Raw genomic sequence first — 24,907 nt, 5'->3', positions numbered from 1 at the left:
GGGAAAAGGGCGGGAAATGTGAGGGAATAAAAAAGGGCGGGAAATGTGAGGGGAGAAAAGGGCAGGAAAACGAGAGGGGAGGGAAAAGGGCAGGAAACGTGAAGGGAAAAAGGGCGGGAAATGTGAGGGGAGAAAAGGGCAGGAAAACGAGAGGGGAGAAAAGGGCGGGAAACGTGAAGGGAAAAAGGGCGGGAAATGTGAGGGAATAAAAAAGGGCGGGAAAACGTGAGGGGAAAAAAGGGTGGGAAACGTGAGGGAAAAAATGGTGGGAAATGTGAGGGAAAAAATGGTGGGAAATGTGAGGGGGAAAAGGGCGGGAAACATGAGGGGACAAAAAGGGCGGGAAATGTGAGGGGGAAAAGGGTGGGAAACGTGAGGGGAGAAAATGGCGGGAAACGTGAGGGGGAAAAAGGGCGGGAAATGTGAGGGAATAAAAAAGGGCGGGAAATGTGAGGGGACAAAAGGGCGGGAAACGTGAGGGAATAAAAAAGGGCGGGAAATGTGAGGGGAGAAAAGGGCGGGAAAACGAGAGGGGAGGGAAAAGGGCGGGAAACGTGAAGGGAAAAAGGGCGGGAAATGTGAGGGAATAAAAAAGGGCGGGAAAACGTGAGGGGAAAAAAGGGCGGGAAACGTGAGGGGACAAAAAGGGCGGGAAATGTGAGGGAAATAAAAATGGTGGGAAACGTGAGGGGAGAAAAGGGCGGGAAACGTGAGGGGAGAAAAGGGCGGGAAACATGAGGGGGAAAAAGGGCGGGAAACGTGAGGGAATAAAAAAGGGCGGGAAACGTGAGGGGAGAAAAGGGCGGGAAACGTGAGGGGAAAAATGGTGGGAAATGTGAGGGGGAAAAGGGCGGGAAATGTGAGGGGAGAAAAGGGCGGGAAATGTGAGGGGAGGAAAAAGGGCGGGAAACGTGAGGGGAGAAAAGGGTGGGAAATGTAAAAGGAGCAAAGAGTGGAGATGTAAAAGGTCAGGATGGCAGAATCCTGAGGAGAAAATGGCAGGTAAGATATGGGGAAAAAGGGAGAAATGGGAGGGGGAAATGTGGGTGGCAAACATGAAAAGCGTGGGGAACATGAGGGGAAAAGGATGGGAACCATGAGGGGGAAAAGTGCTGGAAATGTGAGGGGGAAAAGGACAGAAAAAATTAGGAAAAGTGAGGGGGAAATGGTGGGAAGTGTGAGGCCAAAAAAGGGGGGAAACGTGAGGGGGAAAGGGTGAAGACATTTTAATAAACTTGTTGTTTTATTTAAACTAAAGACTAAAAATCGCCTGTTAATCAGGGGGGGAGTCCCCTAAAACTAAACCCTGAAATCAGACCTGTCTTTAAATTCAAATCCCTAATAATCACCTATTAGTTTGGGGGAGGGACTCCTGAAACTAAACCCTGAGAACAAACCTGTCTTTAAATAGAAATCCCTAAAAATCACCCATTAGTTGGGGGAGGTTTCCCCACAAAAATAAACCCTAAAACCAGTGAAAAAACCAGGATTATCTTAATTTTAATCCCTAAAAATCAGACCGTACTTTAGAAAAACCAACCCTCAAAATTAAACCGTAAAAAAGAAAAAAATTTAAGCTTGTTTGGCGTCGCCTCCAAGCCTTTAAACCCCACCCCTCCCTCCACGCCCCGCCCACATCAACCATCACCGCGGCAACCGCGCCGGGGGCCGATATATAACCTCGCCTCATTAGCATAAATTAGCATAAATTAGCATAGGGAGGGATGGGCGTGTTCACTACGTTTCCCAGCGTGCCCCGCGCGCCGAGGCCACGCCCACGGCCGTGACCTTGTGTGAGGGGAAGGGGCGGGGGGGGGTTTGGGGACACCCCGGGGACACCCCCCGGGATTTATCGCGACAGAGGCGACAGAAGCGACAGCGACAGCGGCGACATGGCCGGGCTGGGGCTCGGAGCGGGGCTGCGGCTGCTGCGGCGGATCCCGCCCGGGTGAGGATTTGGGGGGGAAACAACAAAAAAAAATTGGGGTTTATTGGGAGAGGGGTCTTGGAAGGTTCTGGAAGTTTTGAGGGGATTTTTTTGGGGGTGATGGGATTTTTGGGGGGGTTTTTTTGGATTTTTTGGGGTTCCCGGGATTGGGATTTGGGGGGATTCGGGATTTTTTTTTGGGGGGTGTTTTGGGATTTTTGGGGATTCTCGGGGTTGGGGTTTGGGGGTTCTGGAAGTTTCTGGAAATTGGGGAGGGTCCTGAAGTTTTGGGGGGTTTGGGGATTTTGAGGGGGGATTGGGATTTATGGGGATTTACCCGGAATTTTGGGGATTCTCGGATTTTTTGGGGGGATCGAGAATTTGGGGGGGGTCTCGCAATTGGGGGGTTTTGGGGAGGGGTCCTGGAAAGTTCTGGAACTTTGAGAATTTCGAGATTTTTTGGGGTTCGGGGCGTCCCGGAATGAAGAATTTGAGGAACTTTTTGGGGTGTTCTGGGATTTTTTTTGGGAGGGGGAATCCCAAATCTTGTGCTGATTCTGGGACCCCCCAAAATTTGGGGAGAGGGAGGAATTACAATTTTTTGGGGGGGGGATCCCAGAGATATTTTTTTGGGGGGGAGGATCCTTTTTAACCCCCCCAAACTCCTCAATTCTCAGATTTGGGGGGTCCCGGCCGCAGAGCACGCAGCAGGCACAGGTAGGGACCCCAAAATCCCCCAAAAATCCCCAAAAATCCTTCCCAAATCCTTCCCAAATCCCCAGAAAAACCTGATCCCAAACCCCGCCCCCGCCTCGCGCGCGTGACGTCATAACTGGGGCAAAGGTCGGGCGGTGGAAACTGGGGCAAAGGTCAAGGTGAGGCTTTGAGGGGGGGATTTGGGGGGTCCTGAGGGGGTTTTGAGGGGATTTTTGGGGGTCCTGAGGGGATTTGGGGGGTCCTGGAAGGTATTTGGGGGGTCCTGGAGGGGTTTGGGGGAGATTTAAGGGGGTCCTGGGGGGATTTTGGGGATCCTGGAGGGGATTTGGGGGGTATTTGAGGGTCCTGAAAAGGATTTGGGGGGTCCTGGAAGGAATTTGGGGGTCCTGGATGGGATTTTGGGGGTCCTGGAGGAGATTTTGGGGGGATTTGAGGGTCCTGAAAGGGATTTGGGGGGTCCTGGAAGGGATTTGGAGGGTCCTGGGGGCATTTTGGAGGGTCCTGGATGAGTTTGGGGGAGATTTTGGGGATCCTGGGGTGGGTTTTGGGGGAGAATTTGGGGGGACTCTGAGATTTTGGGGGTCCTGAGGTGGAATTTGGGGGTCCTGGGGTGGAATTTGGGGGTCCTGGAGAGGTTTTAGGGGGTTCCTGGAGGAGTTTGGGGACCCTGAGCAGATTTGGGGGACGATTTTGTGGCTCTCTGATGATTTTTTGGGGGTCTCCCCCCTTTTTCCAGGCCGTGCTCCCCAAAACCGGGACCTCCACGGCCACAGCAGCCCCCACAAAGGCCCAGAGCAGCCTCGAGGTGAGTGGGGGGTCCTGGGGGGATTTTGGGGGGTCCTGGGGGGATTTTGGGGTCCTGGGGGGATTTTGAGGGGGTTCTGAGAGGATTTGGGGGGTCCTGGGGAAATTTTGGGGGGAATTTGGGGGATTTGGGGGGTCATGGAGGGATTTTAGGGGGTCCTGGGGATATTTTGGGGAGAATTTGGGGGATTTTGGGAGGTCCTGGGGGGATTTTGAGGCAAACTTGAGGCATTTTTGGGCTCCTGGGGGGATTTTGGGGAGAATTTGAGGGATTTTTGGGGTCCTGGGGGGATTTGGGGGAGTCCTGGATGGGATTTGGGGATTCCTGGAGGGATTTTGGGGTGAATTTGGGTGAATTTTGGCTCCAGGAGGATTTTTTGGGGCGTTCTGGGTGGATTTTGGGGGGGTTTCTGAGGAGATTTTGGGGGATTTTGGGTTGAATTTGGGGAATTTTGGCTCCAGGAGGATTTTTTGGGGCGTTCTGGGTGGATTTTGGTTTTTTTTGGGTCCCCTAAACCCCTTTTTCCCCCCAGGAATCCAAATCCTTCGCCGTGGGGATGTTCCTGGGGCGCCTCAACGCTGAGCAGGTGTTCCCCTACCCCTCCGGTGAGATTTGGGGGAAATCTGGGAGATTTTGGGAAAATTTGGGGAATTTGGACAATTTTGGAGCAATTTGGAGAAAATTTGGGGGAATTTTGGGTGAAATTTGGAGGAATTTTGGGGCATTCGGGGGAAAATTTGGGATTTTTTGCAGCAATTTGGGGGAAAATTTGGGAAATTTTGGGGCAATTTGGGGCAATTTGGGCAATTTAGGGGGAATTTTGGGGAAAATTTGGGGAGAAATGTGGGAAATTTTGGAGCAAATTGGGGAATTTTGGGGAAATTTGGAGGAATTTGGACAATTTGGGGGGATTTTTGGGGCAGTTTAGGGAAAATTTAGGGAATTTTGAGGGAATTTTGGGGAAATTTGGGGAAAATTTAGGGAATTTTGAGGAAATTTGGGGAAAATTTAGGGAATTTTGTGGAAATTTTGGGGAAATTTTGGGAAAATTTAGAAAATTTTGGGGGAATTTTGAGGTTAATTTTGATGAGATATGGACACAATTTTGGGACAATTTTGGGATAATTCCAGGATAATTTGGGGACAGTTTTGGGGTAATTTTGGGATAATTTTGGGTCAGTTTTGGGATAATTTTTGCCTCCTTTTCCCCCCAGTCCTGACAGAGGAACAGGAACAAACTCTGCAGGAGCTCGTGGGGCCCCTCAGCCGCTTCTTCGAGGTGAGAAACACAAATTACCCAAAAATTCCCCAAAAATTCACCCAAAATTCCACTAAAATTCACCCAAATTCCCCCCAAATCCTCAAAATTCCCCCAAATTCTCCAAAATTTACCAAAATCCTCCAAAATCTCCAAGAATTCTCCAAAATTTCCCCCAAAATTCCCCCAAAATCTCCCCAAATTTCCCCAAAATTCCCCAAATTTTCCCCAGAGTCCTCTCAAATTCCCTATAATTTCCCATATCCTTTAAAATGCCCCCAAAATCCCCCCAAATCCACCAAATTCCCCAAATTCACCCAAAATTCCCCAAAATTCCCCCAAAATCTCCCCAAAATTCCCCAAATCCCCCCAAAATCCCCCGAAATTCCCTCAAATTCCCAAAAAATTCCAAAAAATTCCCCTAAATTCCCCAAAATTCCCAAAATCCCCCAAAATTACCCCAAAATCTCCCCAAAATTTCCAAAAATCCCCCAAATCCCCCAAAATCCCCCTAAATTTCCTCAAATTCCCAAAAACTTCCTCCAAAATTCTCTAAAATTTCCTCAAGTTCTCCCAAAATTACCTAAAATTCCCTCAAAATCTCCCGAAAATCCCCTAAATTTTCCAGTAAATTCCCCAAAATCCCCCAAATCCCCCCAAATCCCCTAAAATTCCCCCAAAATTCTTCAAAATTCCCCCAAAATCTCCCGAAAATCCCCTAAACCTTCCCCTAAATCCCCCTAAATCCCCCCAAATCCCTCTAAATCCCTTCAAATTCCCCAAAATCCCCCCAAAAATCTCCTAAAATTCCCTAAAATTCCTTTAAATCCCAAAATTCCCCCCAAGTTCTTCAAAATTCCCCCAAAATCCCAACAATTCACCTAAAATATCCCAAAATTCCCTCCAAATCCTCCAAAATTCTTCAAAATTCCCCAAAATTCCCCCAAAATCCCCCAAAATTCTTCAAAATTCCCCAAAATTTCCTCCAAAATTCCCCCAACATTCTTCAAAATTCCCTTAAAATCTCCCCAAAATCCCCTAAATTTTCCCGTAAATCCCCCTAAATTCCCCTCAAAATCCCTCTAAATTCTCCAAAATCCCCCCAAATCCTCCAAATTTCCCCCAATCCCCTAAAACCCCCTAAAATTGCCCCAAATTCTCCAAAATCCCAAAATTCTCCCAAAATTCTTGAAAATTCCCCTAAAATCTCCCGAAAATTCCCAAAATTTTTCTCAAATTTTCCCAAAATTCCCCCCAAAATCTCCTGAAAACCCCCTAAATTTTCCCCAAACTCCCCCTAAATTCCCCAAAATCCCCCAAATTCCCCAAAATTTACCAAAACCCCCCAAATCTTTTCTCAGGAGGTGAACAACCCGTCCAAGAACGACGCCCTGGAGCGGGTGGAGGACGGGACCATGAAAGGGTTAAAGGAGCTCGGGGCCTTTGGGCTGCAGGTGCCCCTCGAGTTTGGGGGTTTGGGGCTCAACAACACCCAGGTGAGACCCCCCAGACCCTCCCAGGGCTCCCAGTTTGTCCCAGTAACCACCAGTGACTCCCAGTGCTCCCAGTTCTGTCCAAATTCCACCCAAATTTCCCCAAATTTCACCCACAAACTCCCCTCAGGAGCCCCAAAATCCCCTCAGGAATCCCCAAATCGCCCCCAGGAACCCCAAAATCCTCTCCCAGTAATTCCCAGTGACTCCCAGTCCCTCCCAGTAACCCCCAGTCCCTCCCAGTGACTCCCAGTCTGTCCCAGTGTTCCCAGTTCTGTCCAAATTCCACCCAAATTTCACACAGATTTCACCCAAATTTCACCCAGATTCTTCCCTAAATGCCCCAAAATTCCCTCAGGAGCCCCAAAATCCCCTCCCAGTAACTCCCAGTAACCCCCAGTCCCTCCCAGTAACCACCAGTGCCCTCCCAGTCTGTCGCAGTGTTCCCAGTTCTGTCCAAAATCCCCCCAAACTTCCCCAAATTTCACCCAGATTTCACCTGGATTCTTCCCTAAATTGCCCAAAATTCCTTCAGGAGCCCCAAAATCTCCTCCCAGTAACTCCCAGTAAGTCCCAGTAACTCCCAGTCCCTCCCAGTGACTCCCAGGGCTCCCAGTCACATCAAAAATCCACCCAAATTTCCCCAAATTTCACCCACAAACTCCCCTCAGGAATCCCCAAAATCCTCTCCCAGTAACTCCCAGTAACTCCCAGTAACTCCCAGTAACTCCCAGTAACCACCAGTGACTCCCAGTAATTCCAAGTTCTGTCCCAGTGCTCCCAATTTTGTCCAAAATCCCCCCAAACTTCCCCAAATTTCACCCAGATTTCACCCAGATTCTTCCCTAAATGCCCCAAAATTCCCTCAGGAGCCCCAAAATCTCCTCCCAGTAACTCCCAGTGACTCCCAGTAACCACCAGTGACTCCCAGTGACTCCCAGTTTGTCCCAGTGGTCCCAGTTCTGTCCAAATTCCACCCAAATTTCACCCAGGTTTTTCCCTAAATTCCCCAGAATTCCTTCAGGAGCCCCAAAATCTCCTCCCAGTAACTCCCAGTGACTCCCAGTAACTCCCAATAGCTCCCAGTGCCCTCCCAGTGACTCCCAGTTCTATCCCAGTGACTCCCAGTCCCATCAAAAATCCCCCCAAATTTCACCCAGATTTCAACCAAATTCCCCCAAATCACCACCAGGAACCCCCAAATCCCCTCCCAGTCCCTCCCAGTAACTCCCAGTCCCCCCAAATCCTCCCCGAATCCCCCCAAGTCCTCCCCAAACCTCCTCAAATCCCCTCAAAACTCCCCCAAATCCCCCTGAGACTCCCCGAATTCCACCCCAGTCCCCCCCAGTGCCCCCCAGTCCCTCCCAGTCCTTCCCAGTCCTTCCAAAACCTCCCCAAATCTCCCTGGAATCCCCTTGGGACCCTCTGGGATCCCCCCAGTTCCTACCCCGGGGGGTTCCCAGTCCCTCCCAGTCCCTCCCAGTCCCTCCCAGTCCCTCCCAGTAACCCCCAGTCCCCCCAGTACGCGCGGCTGGTGCAGATCGTGGGGCAGCACAATTTGGGTGTGGGGATCACCCTGGGGGCCCCAAAAACCTCCCCAAAACCACCCAAATTCCCCCCAAATCCCCTCAAATCCCCTCCCAGTCCCTCCCAGTCCCCTCCCAGTAATTCCCAGTCCCTCCCAGTGCCCCCCAGTCCCTCCCAGTCCTTCCAAAACCTCCCCAAATCTCCCTGGAATCCCCTTGGGACCCTCTGGGATCCCCCCAATTTCTACCCCAGGGGGTTCCCAGTCCCTCCCAGTCCCTCCCAGTGCTCCCAGTCCCCCCAAATCCTCCCCAAACCTCCTCAAACCCCCTCGAAACTCCCCCAAATCCCCCTGAGACCCCCCCGAATTCCACCCCAGTCCCTCCCAGTAACCCCCAGTCCCTCCCAGTTCCCTCCCAGTCCATCCCAGTCCCTCCCAGTAACCCCCAGTCCCTCCCAGTCCCTCCCAGTGCTCTCCCAGTCCCTCCCAGTGCTCCCAGTCTCCCCAAATCCTCCCGAAACCCCCTCAAAACTCCCCCAGACCTCCCCAAATCCCCCTGGGACCCCCTGATTTCCACCCCAGGGGGTTCCCAGTCCCCCCCAGTAACCCCCAGTCCCCCCAGTACGCGCGGCTGGTGCAGATCGTGGGGCAGCACGATCTGGGTGTGGGGATCACCCTGGGGGCCCATCAGTCCATCGGCTTCAAGGGGCTGCTGCTCTACGGGACCCCGGCCCAGAAACAGAAATACCTGCCCAGGCTGGCCACAGGTGAGCACAAAATTCATCCAGAATTCACCTTAAATTTACCCAAAATATCCCCAAAAATTGACCCAAAATTCAACCAAAATTCACCCAAAATATCCACAAAAGTTCAGCCAAAATTCACCCAAAATATCCCCAGAATTCACCCGAAATTCATCCAAAATTGACCCCAAATTCCCCAAAAATTCACCCAAAATATCCCCGAAATTCAGCCAAAGATTCACCTCAAATTCATCCAGAATTCACCCCAAATTCACCCCAAATATGCCAAAAAATTCACGTGAAATTCACCCAATATTCACCCAAAATATCCCCAGAAATTAACCCAAAATTCACCCAAAAGTCACCCAAAGTTCACCCAGAATTCACCCAAAATATCCCAAAAAATTCACCCAAAATTCATCCAGAATTCACCCAGAATTCACCCAAAATTCACCCAAAATATCCCCAGAATTTACCCAAAATTCACCCAGAATTTCCCAAAATTTATCCAAAATTCACCCAAAAATTCACCCAAAATATCCTGAAATATCCCCAGAAATTCACCCAAAATTCACCCAAAATATGCTCAGGAATTTTCGAACGGGATTTTTGGGAAATTTTGGGGATTTTGGGGGATTTTTTTTCCCCAATGACCCCATGGGGGTTTCTGCCCATCCCCAAACCCCCCAAAAATCCCCCAAAAAACCCCCAAAATTGTCTATTTTTAGGAGAATGAGTGGCAAATTCATCTGTTTTGGTGTTTTCTGTATGCAATTTTTGCATTTTTGGCTCATTTTTGGCTCATTTTTGGGTCTTTTTGCACAGAATTTTGGGGATTTTTTTGGGATTTTTTTGGGATTTTTCGGGAATTTTTTTTCTCCAATGACCCCATGGGGGTTTCTGACCATCCCAAACCCCCAAAAACACCCAAAATTCAGATTTTTCAGAGGAGTGGGTAGAAAATTTAGGTGTTTTGGGGACCTTGGGGGTGGAATTTTTGCATTTTTGGGGATTTTCTGGGTGGAATTTTCTCATTTTTGGCTCTTTTGGAACGGGATTTTTTGGGGATTTTTGGTCTCAGAAAACCCCAGACTGTCTCTGACCATTCCCAAACCCCCAAAAACCCCCAAAATTTGGATTTTTAGTGGAACGAGTGGAAAATCCGTCCACTTTTGGGGCCTTTTGGGTGGAATTTTGGCCTTTTGGGGATTTTCTGTGTGGAATTTTTGCATTTTTGGCTCATTTTTGGCTCTTTTCAAATGGGATTTTCGGGGAATTTTGGGGATTTTTGGGGATTTTTTGGGAATTTTTTATCCCCAATGACCCCATGGGGGTTTCTGCCCATCCCAAACCCCCAAAAATCCCTAAAAACCCCCCAAAATTTTATTTTTCAGGGGAATGGGTGGCAGCTTTCTGCCTGACGGAGCCGGGCAGTGGCTCCGACGCCGCCTCCATCCGCACCAAGGCCACGCCCAGTCCCTGCGGAACATTCTGGACCCTCGAGGGGGAAAAGATCTGGATCAGGTCAGGAAATTTGGGAATTTTGGGAGGGTCACAAAATTCTGGGGGGTTGGGGGAAAAAAATCCTGAAATTTGGGGGTTTTAGGGCGAAAAATGTGAATTTTTGCAGTTTTTTTGGGTGGAAAAATTGGATTTTAGGGGAATTTTAATTGGAATTTTTGGAATTTTGGGGTCCCAAAATTCAGGGAGGTTTAGGGAAAAAAATACAAATTTTTGGGGGGTTTTAGGGCAAAAATTGTGATTTTTTTCAGGTTTTTTGGGTGGAAAAATTGGATTTTAGGGGAATTTTAATCGGAATTTTTGGAATTTTGGGGTCGCAAAATTCTGGGGGTTTGGGGAAAAAATACAAATTTTTGGGGGGTTTTAGTGGGTAAAATGTGAATTTTTTGCAATTTTTTGATGGAAAATCTTGAATTTTAGCCCTTTTTTTGGTGAAAAAATGGGGTTTTAGGGGAATTTTAATCGGAATTTTTGGAATTTTGGGGTCCCAAAATTCAGGGAGGTTGGGGGAAAAAAATCCTGAATTTTTGGGGCGTTTTAGTGGGAAAATTGTGAAATTTGGGAGTTTTTTTGGGTGGAAAAACTTGAATTTGGGGGGATTTTTATTGAAATTTTTTTGAAAAACCCAAAATTCCCAATTTTTAACCCAAATTCCCCTTTTTTTTCCCCGCAGTAACGGCGGCCTGGCCGAGCTGTTCACGGTTTTTGCCAAAACCCCCATCAAGGACCCCAAAACCGGAGAGTCCCGGGACAAAATCACCGCCTTCATCGTCGAGAGGGGATTCGGGGGCGTCACACAGTGAGAATTCCGGAATTTGGGGTTTTTTGGGGACTTTGGGGGGTTTGGGGGAAAATTTGGGGAATTTTGGGGATTTTTAAGGGGATTTTTGGGGATTTTAAGGGGGTTTTAAAGGGAATTTAAAAAGGATTTTGGGGGAAATTTGGGGATTTTAGGGGAGTTTGGGGGATTTTGGGGAAAATTTGGGGGATTTTGGGGGGTTTTTGGACATTTTTGGGGGGATTTTTGGGCATTTTAAGGGGATTTTGGGAACAAATTCAGAGATTTGGGGAAAAATTTTAGAGGGTTTTGGGGAGATTTTAAGGAATTATTAAGGGGATTTAAAAGGGATTTTAAAGGGGTTTTAAAGGGATTTTAAGGAGATTTTAAGGGAATTTTAGGAGGATTTTGGGAGAAAATTTAATATTTTGGAGGGAGATTCAGGAATTTTCAGGAAATTTGGGGAGGCGGGGGAGATTTTAAGGGATTTTTTGGGGGGGTTTGAGGGGATTTTAAGGGGTTTTTGAAGAAATTTTAAGGGGATTTTAAGGAAATTTTAAGGCAATTTTGGGGGGAAATTCAGGATTTTGGGGGTTTTGGGGAGTTTGGGGGAAAATTTGAGGAATTTTGGGGGAATTTTTGGGATTTTTAAGGGGATTTTAAGAGGATTTTTGGGGGTTTTAAGGGGATTTTTGAGGGGATTTTTGGGAGGAAATTTGGGATTTTGGGGGGATTTTAAGGGGGGTTTGCGGAGATTCTTGGGGATTTTAAAGGGGATTATAAAGGGGATTTTAAAGAGACTTTAAGGGCATTTTAAGGGGATTTTAGGGGCGTTTTAAAGACATTTTTATGTGCTTTTTTTTGCTTTTTTTGCCTTTTTTTTTTGCGTTTTTTTTTTGCTTTTTTTTTTCAATTCACCCCGGGATTTTTCCCCAATTTTCCCCTTATTTTTTCTCCTCTTTTTAACCCTTTTTTTCTCCATTTTTTCGCAGTGGAGCCCCCGAGAAGAAGCTGGGCATCCGGGCCTCCAACACGACGTCGCTTCACTTCGACTCCGTTCGTGTCCCGGCCCAGAACGTGCTGGGGGAGCCCGGGGGGGGCTTCAAGGTGGCCATGAACATCCTCAACAACGGCCGGTTCGGCATGGCCGCGGCCATGGCCGGCACCATCCGGGGGCTGCTCCAGGCTGCCGTAAGAATTCCCTAAAAATTCCCAAAGTTTGGGGCTCCTGAAACCCCGAAAATCAAAAAAAACCCCGTGGAAATCCAAAAAAAAACACCCGAGAAAATTAGAAATACGTGCCCTGAAATTCCCAGTAAAAATGACTCTAAATCTCAATGGGATTGAGAGGTTCTGGAATTTTCTGGGAATTTTGGGATCCTCAGAATCCAGAAATTCAAAAAAAACCCCGAGAAAATCATAAAAAACCCCCCAAGAAAATTGCGAAAAAACTGCGAGAAAATGGCAAAAAAAAATCCCCAAAAAATGGCAAAAAAATCCTGAAAAAAATCAGGAAAAATCCCCAAAATTCCCAGTAAAAAGGAGCCCAAATCCTACTGGGAATAGGAAATTTCACAATTTTCAGGGATTTTTGGATTCTCAAAACCCCAAAAATCACAAAAAAACCCAAGAAAATTGAGAAAAAATGTCCCGAGAAAATCGCAAACAAACCACGAGAAAACGGCAAAAAAAACTCCCAAAAAAAAAGGCAAAAAAACCCCCCAAAAATGGCAAAAAAACCCCCCAAAAAAGGCAAAACAATCCTGAAAAAAATCAGGAAAAAAAAATCAAAATTCCCAGTAAAAAACAAGCCCAAATTTTGGGGATTTTGGGGGTTTTGGGCTCCCTGGGGGGTTCAAGGTGGCCACGAACATCCTCAACAACGGCAGGTTCGGGATGGCCGCGGCCATGGCCGGCACCATCCGGGGGCTGCTCCAGGCTGCCGTAAGAATTCCCTAAAAATTCCCAAAGTTTGGGGCTCCTGAAACCCCGAAAATCAAAAAAAACCCCGTGGAAATCCAAAAAAAAACACCCAAGAAAATTAGAAATATGTGCCCTGAAATTCCCACCAAAAATGACTCTAAATCTCAATGGGATTGAGAGATTCTGGAATTTTCTGGGAATTTTGGGATCCCTAGAATGGAGAAATTCAAAAAAAAACCCCGAGAAAATCGTAAAAAATCCTGAGAAAATCGGAAGAAAAAAACGCGAGAAAATCGCGAACAAACCGCGAGAAAATGGCAAAAAAAAATCCCCAAAAAAATGGCAAAAAAATCCTGAAAAAAACCAGGAAAAAACCATCCGGGGGCTGCTCCAGGCTGCCGTAAGAATTCCCTAAAAATTCCCAAAGTTTGGGGTGGTTGGGATGGTGAAAATCAAAAAAAACCCCGAGAAAATCGGACGAAAAATGAGGAAATTGGAAAAAAACGCGCCCCAAGAAAATTGGGAAAAAATCCCCCGAAATTCCCAGTGAAAATGAGCCCAAATCTTATTAAGATTGAGAGAGTCTTGAATTTTCTGGGATTTTTGGGATCCCTAGAATCAAGAAATTCAAAAAAAGACCCAAGAAAATCCGAAAAAAAACACCCGAGAAAATTAGAAATATGTGCCCTGAAATTCCCACCAAAAATGACTCTAAATCTCAATGGGATTGAGAGATTCTGGAATTTTCTGGAAATTTTGGGATTATTTGGAGGCTGAAATTCAAAAAAAAAATCATAAAAAACTCCAAGAAAATGGTAAAAAATCCCGAGAAAATCGGAAGAAAAAACCGCGAGAAAATCGCGAACAAACCGCGAGAAAATGGCAAAAAAAAATCCCCCCAAAAATGGCAAAAAAATCCTGAAAAAAATCAGGAAAAAACCATCCGGGGGCTGCTCCAGGCTGCCGTGAGAATTCCCTAAAAATTCCCAAAGTTTGGGGCTCCTGAAACCCCAAAAATCAAAAAAAACCCCGTGAAAATCTGAAAAAAAACACCCGAGAAAATTAGAAATATGTGCCCTGAAATTCCCAGCAAGAACGAGGCCAGATCTTGTTGGGATTGAGAGATTCTGGAATTTTCTGGGAATTTTGGGATCCTCAGAATCCAGAAATTCAAAAAGAATCCCCAAAAAATCCCTAAAAAATACCCAAAAAAAAGCTCTAAAAAATCCCTACAAATTCCTGAAATTGCCTAAAAAAATCCCACCAAAATCCCTCCAAACCGCCCCCCCCAAAAAAATCCCTAAAATTCCCTTAAAAATCCTGAAAAAAATCCCCAAAAATCCCTTAAAATCCCCCCAAAAAATCCCCCAAAAGTCTCTTAAAAATCCCTTAAAATCCCAAAACCATCTTCCAAAATTCCCTAAAAAAATTCTTTAAAAATCCCCCAAAAACTCCCAAAAAATTCCAAAAAAATCCCTAAAAAAATCCCCAAAAATTCCCTAAAAATCCTCCAGAAATGCCCTAAAAATCCCCTTAAAAATCCCAAAAAATACTAAAAAAATCCCTAAAAAAATCCCTAAAAAAATCCCTAAAAAATCTCAAAATTTCCCTAAAAAAATCCTCCAAAATTCCCTTAAAAAAACCTTCTAAAAATCCCTTAAAAAATCCTTAAAAATCCCCCCCAATAATCCTTAAAAATCCCCAAAATTTCCCTAAAAAATTCCAAAAAATTCCCTAAAAATTTCCCTAAAAATTCCCAAAAATTCCCTAAAAAATCCTCCAAAATTCCCTTAAAAAAATCCCTAAAAATTCCAAAAAAATCCCTAAAAATTCCCTTAAAAATCCTCCAAATATCCCCCAAAAATAATAAAAAAAATCCCTAAAAAAATCACTAAAAAATCCTCCAAAAATGCCCTAAAAATCCCTAAAATTCCAAAAAAATTCCCCCAAAATCTCCAAATTTCCCCAAAAATCCCCTATAAATCCCCCTTTTTTTCCTCTCTCCTTTTTTTTTTTCGATTTTTTCCCCCAAATTTTGGGAATTTTCCTCCCCCAGGTTTCCCACGCCGCCAACAGGACCCAATTTGGGGCCAAAATCCACCAATTTGGGGCCATCCAGGAGAAACTGGGGCGGATGGCGCTGCTGCATTACGTCACCGAGGTGAAATTTGGGGAAAATTTGGGAATTTTGGGAGTTTTGGGAGGAATTCCAAAAAATTTGGGGGGTTTGGGGGCAATTTTGGGAGGAATTTTGGAAGATTTGGGAGAATTTTGGGGAATTTTGGGTGGTTTTTTTTTATCAGAATTTGGGGAATTTTGGGGATGAATTGGGGGAAAATCCCAAAATTTTTGGAGTTTTGGGAGGGATCCCGAAAAATTTTTGGGAATTTTGGGGGAATTTTGAGGGATTTTTAGGGGAATTTGTGGAATTTTTGGGGAATTTGGGGAGGTTTTTTAGGGGGGAGTTTTGGGGGGAATTTTGGGGGATTTTGGGGGAATTTTGGGGAATTTTTAGGGATTTTTGTGGGATTTTTGGGGGGGGATTTTGGAATGTCCCAAAATTCCTAATTTTTACCCCAAAATCCATCAGGATTTGTGGATAGAGACGATTTTGGGCTGGATTTGGGTGGAATTTGAGCAGATTTGGGCCGAAATTTTGGGGAATTCTGGGTGGATTTTTTTGAGGAATTTTTGGGATTTTTCTGGGAAATTCTGGGCAGATTTTGGAGATAAATTTTGAGATTTTTGGGAGGAATTTTTGGGATTTTTCTGGGAATTCTGGGTGGATTTTGGGTGAAATTTTGGGATTTTTTGGGAGGAATTTATGGGATTTTTTTTGGGAATTCTGGGTGGATTTTGGGTAGAATTTTGATTTTTTTTCTTGGAATTCTGGGCGGATCTTGGAGAGAAATTTTGAGATTTTGGGGAGGAATTTTTGGGAATTTTTTTTGGGAATTCTGGGTGGATTTTTGGGAGAAATTTTTGGGAGGAATTTTGGGATTTTTTCTGGGAATTCTGGGCAAATTTTTTGAGGAATTTTTGGGAATTTTTCGGGGAATTCTGGGCAGATTTTGGAGAGAAATTTATGGGATTTTTTGGGGAATTCTGGGCGGATTTTGCATGGAATTTTTTCTTGGAATTCTGGGCAGATTTTGATGAGAAATTTTGGGATTTTTGGGAGGATTTTTTGGGATTTTTCTGGGAATTCTGGGCAGATTTGGGGGAGAAATTTCGGGATTTTTCTTGGAATTCTGGGCAGATTTTGGATGAAATTTTGAGAATTTTTACATGAAACCCCCCAAATTTCATCCCAAACTTCCCAAATTTTTTGGGAATGTCCCAAAATCCCATTTTTCCCCCCCAAATCCAGTCCATGGCCTTCATGATCAGCGCCAACATGGACAGGGGCGACCCCGACTTCCAGATCGAGGCGGCCATCAGCAAAATCTTCGGCTCCGTGAGCAAATTTGGGGGGTTTGGGGAGGAAATTTGGGAATTTTGGGGATTTTGGGAGGAAATTTGGGAATTTTGGGAGGAAATTCGGGGATTTTGGGGGGTTTGGGGAGGAAATTCGGGAATTTTGGGGGGTTTGGGAAGAAATTTGGGGGATTTTCCACTATTTGGGGAGATTTGGGGGGGATTTGGGGGGTTTGGGGAGGAAATTTGGGGGTTTTTGGGGGGTTTGGGAGGAAATTTGGGGCTTTGGGGAGGAAATTCGGGGAGGATTTTTGGGGATTTTCCCTGATTTTGGGAGGATTTGGGAGGTTTTTTGGGGGATTTCGGGAGGAAATTTGTGGATTTTGGGGGGAAATTTGGGGATTTTGGGAGGAGATTTTGGGGATTTTGGGGGTTTGGGGAGGAAATTTTGGGGTTTTTTGGGGGTTTTGGGGGGAAATTTGGGGGTTGGGGAGGAAATTTGTAGATTTTGGGAGGAAATTTGGGGATTTTTGGGGGTTTGGGGAGGAAATTTGTAGATTTTGGGAGGAAATTTGGGAGATTTTTTGGGAATTTTGTGATTTTTGGGGACGAATTTAATATTTTTTTCACCAAAATCCTCGGTGATTTCTCCACCAATTTTCCCCCATCCCAACTTTAGGGCTTCAAATAATTTTGGGGGATAATTTTGGACTTTCCCAGGTTTGTTTTTAACCCAAATTTCCATTTTTTTTTCCCCAAAAATCCCCAATTTTCTCCCCAAACCCCCAGGAGGCCGCCTGGGCCGTGGCCGACGAGTGTATCCAGGTCATGGGGGGCATGGGCTTCATGCAGGTGAGATTTGGGGCAAAAAACACAAATTTTGGGGCTTTTCGGGGAGTTTGGGGGGTCTGGAATTAAAGGAATTAAAATTGGGAGAATTTTGGGGAAAAAATCTGGAATTTTGGTGGGGTTTTTTCGGAATTTTGAGGGTTTTTTTCCCCATTTTTAGAGGAAAATTCCCAAAATTTTTTGGGAAAAAACATGAATTTTGGGGCTTTTTGGGGAGTTTGGGGGGTCTGGAATTAAAGGAATTAAAATTGGGAAAATTTGGGAAAAAAAATCTGGAATTTTTTTTGGTTTTTTCCTGATTTTTTTGGATTTATTTCTTGTTTTTGAATGGTTTTTTTACCATTTTTGGGGCAAAAAACCACAAATTTTGGGGCTTTTCGGGGAGTTTGGGGGGTCTGCAATTAAAGGAATTAAAATTGGGAGAGTTTGGGAAAAAAATCTGGAATTTTGGTGGGGTTTTTTTAATTTTTGAGGGTTTTTTCTGATTTTTTAAGGGTTTTTTTCCCCACTTTTGGAGGAAAATTCCTGGATTTTTGGGGGGGGATTTTTGGATGGATTTTTTTGGGGAATTCTTCGGGTTTTTTGGGATTTTCCTGGACGGATTTTTGGGACGAACTTTTGGGATTTTCCTGGATGAATTTTTGGGTTTTTTTAGGGGAATTTTTGGGGATTTTTTTGAGGAAATTTTTTGGGATTTTCTGGGGGGGATTTTTTGAGATTTTTGGGAGAAATTTTGGGGGAAATTTTGGGGGAAATTTTGAGGATTTTTGGCATGAATTTTTGGGATTCCTTGGCTGGATTTTTGGGGTTTTTTGGGATTTTCTTGGACAGATTTTTGGGATTTCCCTGGGATGAATTTTTGAGATCCTGGGATGGATTTTTGGGGATTTTCCCAGGTGGAATTTTGGGGAATTTTGGGTTTTTTGGAGGAAAATTTTTGAGACTTTTTTTGAGGAAATTTTTGGGAATTTTTGGGAAAATTTTTGGATTTTTTGGGGGGAATTTTTGCGGATTTTTTGGGAAAATTTTGGGATTTTTGGGGGGGGAATTTTTTGCGGATTTTTTGGGAAAATTTTTGGATTTTTGGGGGGGAAATTTTGAGATTTTTGGGGAAATATTTGGGGATTTTGGGGGAAAATTTTTGCAATTTTTAGGGGAAAATTTTGGGGAATTTTTAGGGGCAACTTTGGGAATTTTTGGGACAAATTTTTAAGATTTCCCTGGACAGATTTTTAGATCATTTTGGGTGAATTTTTTGGGATTTTTGACAATTTCCTGTCTGAATTTCCCCATTCCAGGAGCCGGGGGTGGAGCGAGTCCTGCGGGACCTTCGGATCTTCCGCATCTTCGAGGGCACCAACGACATCCTGAGGCTCTTCGTGGCCCTCCAGGGATTCCAGGTACCGGTTTGGACTGGTCTGTACTGGTTTATACTGGTTTATAATGGTTTATACTGGTTTATACTGGTCTGTACTGGTTTATACTGGGAATGGACTGGTTTATACTGGGAATGGACTGGGAGGGCACCAACAACATCCTGAGGCTCTTCGTGGCCCTCCAGGGGTTCCAGGTACTGGTTTGGACTGGTTTATACTGGTTTGGACTGGTTTATACTGGGAATGGACTGGTTTATACTGGTTTATACTGGTTTATACTGGTTTGTACTGGTTTGTACTGGTTTGGACTGGTTTGGACTGGTTTATAATGGTTTATACTGGTTTGTACTGGTTTATACTGGTTTATACTGGTTTGGACTGGGAGGGTTCTCCTGGATTTTTGGGGTCATTTCTGGGATTTTTGGGGCAAATTCTGGGGTTTTTGGGGCCATTTCGGGGATTTTTGGGGCCATTTCTGGGGTTTTTGGGGTCCCTGATCCCGAATTTTCCCCGTTTTTCCCCATTTCAGACCCTGGGGGTGCAGCTCCGGGGGTTTTTGGGGCCATTTCTGGGGTTTTTGGGGTCCCTGATCCCGAATTTTCCCTTTTTTTCCCCATTTTCAGACTCTGGGGGTGCAGCTCCGGGGGGTCCAGGCCGCCCTCAAGGACCCCCTGGGCAACGTCGGGGTCCTGACGGGGGAGGTCACCAAGAGGCTGCGCAGGTAAAACACCCCAAAAAACACCCTGAAAATACCCAAAAAACAGCCCAAAAACACCCTGAAAATACCCAAAAAACAGCCCAAAAACACCCTGAAAATACTCCAAAAACGGCCCCAAATTGGGCCAAAATTATTCACAAAATTATCCCAAAAATACCCAAAAATTGGCCCAAAAATATCCCAAAATTATCCCCAAAACATCCCAAAAATACCCCAAAAATCACGCCAAAAATATCCAAAAATTGGCCAAAAAATATCCAGAAATCGGCCCAAAAATAGACCAAAAATAGACCAAAAATAGCCCAAAACCACCCCAAAAATAGAGCAAAAATAGCTAAAAATCAGCCCCAAAACACCTCAAAAATCAACCCAAAAATAGCCAAAAAATATCCCAAATTTATCCCCAAATCAGCCAAAAAAATAGCCCAAAAATATCTCTAAAATCAGCCGAAAATTATCCCAGATTTATCCCCAAATTGGCCCAAAAACACCCCAAAAATCAGCCCAAAAACATCCCAAAATTATCCCCAGATCAGCCCAAAAATACCCAAAAATCAGCCCAAAATTATCCCCAAAATTACCCCAAAATCAGCCCAAAATTATCCCAAATTTATCCCCAAATCAGCCCAAAAATACCCTAAAAACCACCCCAAAAATATCCAAAAATCAGCCCAAAAATACCCCAAAATTATCCCCAAATCAGCCCAAAAACACCCCAAAAATCAGCCCAAAATTATCCCAAAATCCCCCCAACCCCCATTTTCCCCTTAAATCCCAATTTTGGGGTTTTTCCCCCCAAAAAATCCCATTTTCTGCTCCCAAAATCCCATTTTCCCTCCCAAACTCCCATTTTTTGTGTGTTTTTCTCCCCAAAATCCCATTTTTCCCCAAAAAAAATCCCATTTTTCCCCCAAAAAATCCCATTTTTCCCCCTATAATTCCCATTTTTCCCCCTAAATACCCCATTTTTTTTCTCCCAGCCCCCTAATTTTAATTATTTCTCCCCCAAACCCCCCGAATTTCCCCCCAAAACCCCCAAATGTTGTGTTTTCCTGTGCAGGAAGGCGGGGCTGGGCTCGGGGCTGTCGCTGCAGCCGCTGGTTCACCCCGAGCTCCGGGACGGCGCCCAGCAGGTGAGGCCTCCCCAAAAACACCCAAAAAACCCCAAAATTCACCCAAAATCGGGGCTGGGACCCAAAAAAACCCCAAAATTCACCCAAAATTCACCCAAAATCGGGGCTGGGACACCCAAAATCGGGTTTGGGACCCAAAAAAACCCCAAAATTCACCCAAAATTCACCCAAAATCGGGGCTGGGACACCCAAAATTGGGTTTGGGACCCAAAAAACCCCAAAATTCACCCAAAATCGGGGCTGGGACCCCCAAAATCGGGTTTGGGACCCCAAAAAACCCCGAAAATTCACCCAAAATTGGGGCTGGGATCCAAAAAAACCTCAAAATTCACCCAAAATACCCAAAATTAACCCAAAATTGGGTCTGGGACCCAAAAAACCCAAAAAACCCCCAGAATTGAGTCTGGGACCCCCAAAAAAACCCCAAAATTCACCCGAAAACCCCCGAAACTCACCCCAAGTTTACTCAAATCTGGGGCATTTTTTGGGTGAATTTTTAGTTAATTTTGGGTAAATTCTGTGTTAATTCTGGATTAATTTTGGGTGAATTTGTGGTAAATTTTGGGCTGAATTTGGGGTAAATTCTGGATTAATTTTGGGTAAATTCTCTGGTAATTTGGGGGTAATTTTGGGCTGGATTTGGGTGAATTTTGGGCGGAAATTTCACGAATTTTGGGCTGAATTTTCACGAATTTTGGGCTGAATTTTGGGCAAATTCTGGATTAATTTTGGGCTGAATTTTGGGCTGGATTTGGGGCTGAATTCTGGATTAATTTTGGGCTGGATTTGGGGTAAATTTTGGGCAAATTTTGGGTTAATTCTTGATTAATTTTGGGTAAAATCGGGGTTAATTCTGGATTAATTTTGGGCTGAATTTTGGGCTGAATTTTGGGTGAATTTCGGGGTGAATTTGTGCTGAATTTTGGGCTGGATTTGGGGTAAATTCTGTGTTAATTCTGGGTTAATTTTGGTGATTTTTGGGTGAATTTTGGGCTGATTTTTGGGCTGAAATTTCACGAATTTTAGGCTGAATTTTGGGCTGAAAATTGACAAATTTTGGGCTGAATTTTGGCAAATTTTGGGCAAATCCTGGATTAATTTTGGGCTGAATTTGGGTGAATTTTGGGCTGAATTTTGTCAAATTTTGTGCTAAATTCTCTGCTTTTCCCCCAGACCTCTCAGTGCCTGGAGCTCTTTGCCGAGACGGCCGAGGCTCTGCTCATCAAACACGGCAAGAGAATCGTGGGTGAGACTTTGGGGCAAAAATTCCACTTTTTGGGGCCAAATTTCCACTTTTTGGGGCCAAATTTCCACTTTTTGGGGCAAAAATTCCACTTTTTGGGGCAAAAATTCCACTTTTTGGGGCAAAAATTTCACTTTTTGGGGCAAAATTCCAATTTTTGGGGCCAAATTTCCACTTTTTGGGGCAAAAATTCCACTTTTTGGGGCCAAATTTCCACTTTTTGGGGCAAAAATTCCACTTTTTGGGGCAAAATTTCCACTTTTTGGGCAATTCCCAAAGTCCTGATGGGAGGGAAGGGTCGGGACAGCCCAAAAATCGCAATTTTTGGGGCATTTTGGGGCATTTTTGGGGGATTTAAAGTGAATTTTTTTGGGTTTTTTTCAATTTTAAATTAATTTTTTGGAGAATCTTGATTATTTGGGGATCCCCAAATTGACGACTCTAAAATGCCAAATTTTGGGGAATTTTGGAGGATTTAAAGTGGATTTTTGGTGGTTTTTTTTCCAATTTTTTCCCATTTTAAATCAATTTTTGGGAGATCCTTGAATTATTTGGGAGTTCCCAAATTGGAGACCCCAAAAATGTGAAATTTTGGGGCATTTTTTTTGGGATTTAACGTGAATTTTTTGAGGTTTTTTTCCCCATTTTAAATTAAATTTTGGGAGATTCTTGAATTATTTGGGGATCCCTAAATTGGTGACCCCAAAAATCCCAAATTTTGGGGCATTTTGGTCAAAAATTTGTCATTTTGCAGCTGAATTTTGCCGGAATTTTCCCATTTTTTGACATTTTCACCCCAAATTTTGTGGATTTTGGGTCTCCCGGGGGGTTTTTGGGGTCGCCGAGTTCGATTTTGGGGGTCCCGAGGTGGATTTGGGGGGTCCTGAGCCCAAATTTCCCCCCCAAAGATGAACAGTTCACCCTGAAGCGCGTGGCCGACGCCGCCATCGACATCTACGCCATGGCCGTGGTCCTCGCCAGGTCAGAAATTCGGGGAAAATTTGGGAAATTTTGGGAAAATTTGGGTAATTTTGGGGTTTTTAAGGATTTGAGAGGATTCGGGGATTTTTTGGGGTTTTTTTGAGGGGTTTTTGGGGGGGGTTTGGGGCGTTTTTAGGGATTTTTGGGGTTTTTTTAAGGATTTTTTTGGGGGGTTTTGAGGTGGAATTTTGGGTGAATTTTGGTTGAATTTTGGCCGAATTTTGTGTGAATTTTGCCAAATTTAGGCCAAATTTTGTTTGAATTTTGAGTGGATTTTGAGTGAATTTTGGGTGATTTTTGGGTGAATTTTTTGTGTGAATTTTGGTTGAATTTTGGGGGAATTCTGCTGAATTTTGTGTGAATTTTGACCAAATTTTGAGTGAATTTTGTGTAAATTTTGTGTGACTTTTGGGGGGATTTTGAGTGAATTTTGGGCAAATTTTGGCCAAATTTTGTGTGAATTTTGTGTGAATTTTGAGTGAATTTTGTGTGAATTTTGAGTGAATTTTGCTGATTTTTGGGTGAATTTTGTGTAAATTTTGGCCAAATTTTGGGTCAATTTTGGCCGAATTTTGGGTCAATTTTGGTTGAATTTTCCTGAATTTTGGCCGAATTTCCACCAAATTTTGGATGAAATTTGTTAATTTTTTGTGTGAATTTTGGCTGAATTTTCTCCAAATTTCACTCAAATTTCACCCAAATTTCACCCAATTTTCTCCACCTTTATCCCGAATTCCCCTGGAGGTGTTTGGGGACCCCTCCCCAAATTTAGGACCCCCCTGAGCCCCTTTTTTCCCCCTTTTTCCCCCCCAGGGCCTCGAGGTCTCTGAGCTCCGGGGTCCCCACGGCCCCCCACGAGCGGCTCCTCGCCCTCACCTGGTGCCAGGAGGTAAAAATTGGGAATTTTGGGGAAATTTGGAGGATTTTGGGAGGTTTTGGGGCATTTTGGGGGAATTTTGGGGGATTTTGGGGGGATTTTGGTGGGAATTTTGGGGGGATTTGGGGGTTTTAGGGGGATTTATTTTGAATTTTTGGGGCTTTTTTTTTTTTTGGAAATTTGGGGGGATTTAGGGTGGGTTTTGGGGGGATTTTTTTGGGGATTTTGGGTGGATTTTTGGGGGAATTTTGGGGGAATTTTGGGTGGATTTTTGGGGGGTTTTGGGGGGGATTTTTGGGCCCATTTGGGACTATTTTGGGGCTGATTTGGGGTCTATTTTTGGGCTGATTTGGGGGATAATTTTAGGATAATTTTTGGCTGATTTGGGGATATTTTTGGGCTGATTTTGGGGCTGATTTGGGGGATATTTTTGGGCTAATTTGGAGCTGATTTTGAGGATATTTTTAGGATGATTTAGAGCTGATTCGGGACTAATTGATGGGAATTTTTTGGGCTGATTTCGGGCTGATTTTGGGATATTTCTGGGCTGTTTTGGGGCTGATTTGGGGGATATTTTTGGCTGATTTGGGGATATTTTTGGGCTGACTTGGGGCTGATTTTGGGGATATTTCTGGGCCAATTTGGGGCTGATTTGGGGGATATTTTTGGGCCGATTTGGGGATAATTTTAAGATAATTTAGGGCTGATTTGGGGGATATTTTTGGCTGATTCTGGGCTATTTTTTTGGGCTGATTCTGGGGATATTTGTGACTAATTTGGGGGATATTTTGGGCTGATTTTGGGCTGATTTGGGGCTGATTTAGGGGATATTTCTGGGCCGATTTGGGGCTAATTTGGGACTAATTTGGGGGATATTTTTGGCTGATTTGGGGCTATTTTTGGGCTGATTTGGGGGATATTTTTGGCTGATTTGGGGCTGATTTAGAGCCTATTTTTTGGCTAATTTTGGGAAAATTTAGGGCTGATTTTGGACTAATTTGGGGGATATTTGGGACTGATTTTGGGGATATTTTTGGCTGATTCTGGGCTATTTTTTGGGCTGATTCTGCTCCGATTCCCCTCCCCAGGCCCAGGAGCGAGTGGTGACCTCCCTGCGGCCCCTCCCCGGCCGGAGCTTCCGGAACCTTCGGGACCTTTCGGGGGCCGTGGTGGAGAACGGGGGGGTCGTGGTGCCCACCCCCCTGGGCTTCTGAAAACACCCAAAAACACCCCAAAAATAACCCAAAAACACCCCAAAACCCATCCTGAGACCCTCCAAACCCCCCTGGGCTTCTGAGAAACACCCCAAAACCACCTGAAAACACCCCAAAAATACCCCAAAATAGTCCAAAAACACCTAAAAACACCCCAAAACACCCCAAAAACACCCTGAAACACCCCAAAATAACCCAAAGCCACACTGAAATACCCCAAAAAACACCCTGAAATACCCAAAAACACCCCAAAATACCCCCAAAACACCCAAAACACCCCAAAAATAACCCAAAAACACCCCAAAAACACCCCCAAAATACCCTGCAATGCCCAAAAACACCCAAAATACCCCAAAACCCATCCTGAGAACCTCCAAACCCCCCTGGGCTTCTGAAAAACACCCCAAAA

General features: G+C 44.7%; 1 protein-coding gene across 1 annotated transcript; it reads left to right on the top strand.

Annotated features, from left to right (window-relative positions):
• Window positions 1-1,804: 1,804 nt before the first annotated feature.
• ACADVL (acyl-CoA dehydrogenase very long chain) lies at window positions 1,805-24,907 on the top strand. Its single transcript, XM_083881504.1, has 21 exons — window positions 1,805-1,948; window positions 2,605-2,644; window positions 3,381-3,449; window positions 3,982-4,054; window positions 4,664-4,728; window positions 6,069-6,203; window positions 8,348-8,492; window positions 9,863-9,992; window positions 10,663-10,788; window positions 11,760-11,958; window positions 14,747-14,851; window positions 16,061-16,147; window positions 16,897-16,959; window positions 18,255-18,356; window positions 18,956-19,053; window positions 20,111-20,183; window positions 21,357-21,429; window positions 22,335-22,407; window positions 23,221-23,296; window positions 24,373-24,517; window positions 24,800-24,907. The coding sequence occupies exons 1-20, from the start codon at window positions 1,893-1,895 to the stop codon at window positions 24,496-24,498; spliced, it is 1,914 nt and encodes a 637-aa protein (XP_083737630.1). The 5' UTR covers window positions 1,805-1,892; the 3' UTR covers window positions 24,499-24,517; window positions 24,800-24,907.

The sequence above is a fragment of the Zosterops lateralis genome (assembly GCF_965231275.1).
Source record: "Zosterops lateralis genome assembly, chromosome: 34".
Taxonomy (NCBI): domain Eukaryota; kingdom Metazoa; phylum Chordata; class Aves; order Passeriformes; family Zosteropidae; genus Zosterops; species Zosterops lateralis.
The sequence above is the reverse complement of the archived record's forward strand: the minus strand, read 5'-3'. Positions and strand labels throughout refer to the sequence as shown.

Coding starts and splice junctions, on each gene's coding strand:
- ACADVL (XM_083881504.1), top strand. CDS start 1,893: ATGGCCGGGCTGGGGCTCGGAGCGGGGCTGCGGCTGCTGCGGCGGATC. Junction 6,204..8,347: donor TGGGGCTCAACAACACCCAG/GTGAGACCCCCC, acceptor CAGTCCCCCCAG/TACGCGCGGCTGGTGCAGAT. Junction 16,960..18,254: donor GGGGCATGGGCTTCATGCAG/GTGAGATTTGGG, acceptor TCCCCATTCCAG/GAGCCGGGGGTGGAGCGAGT.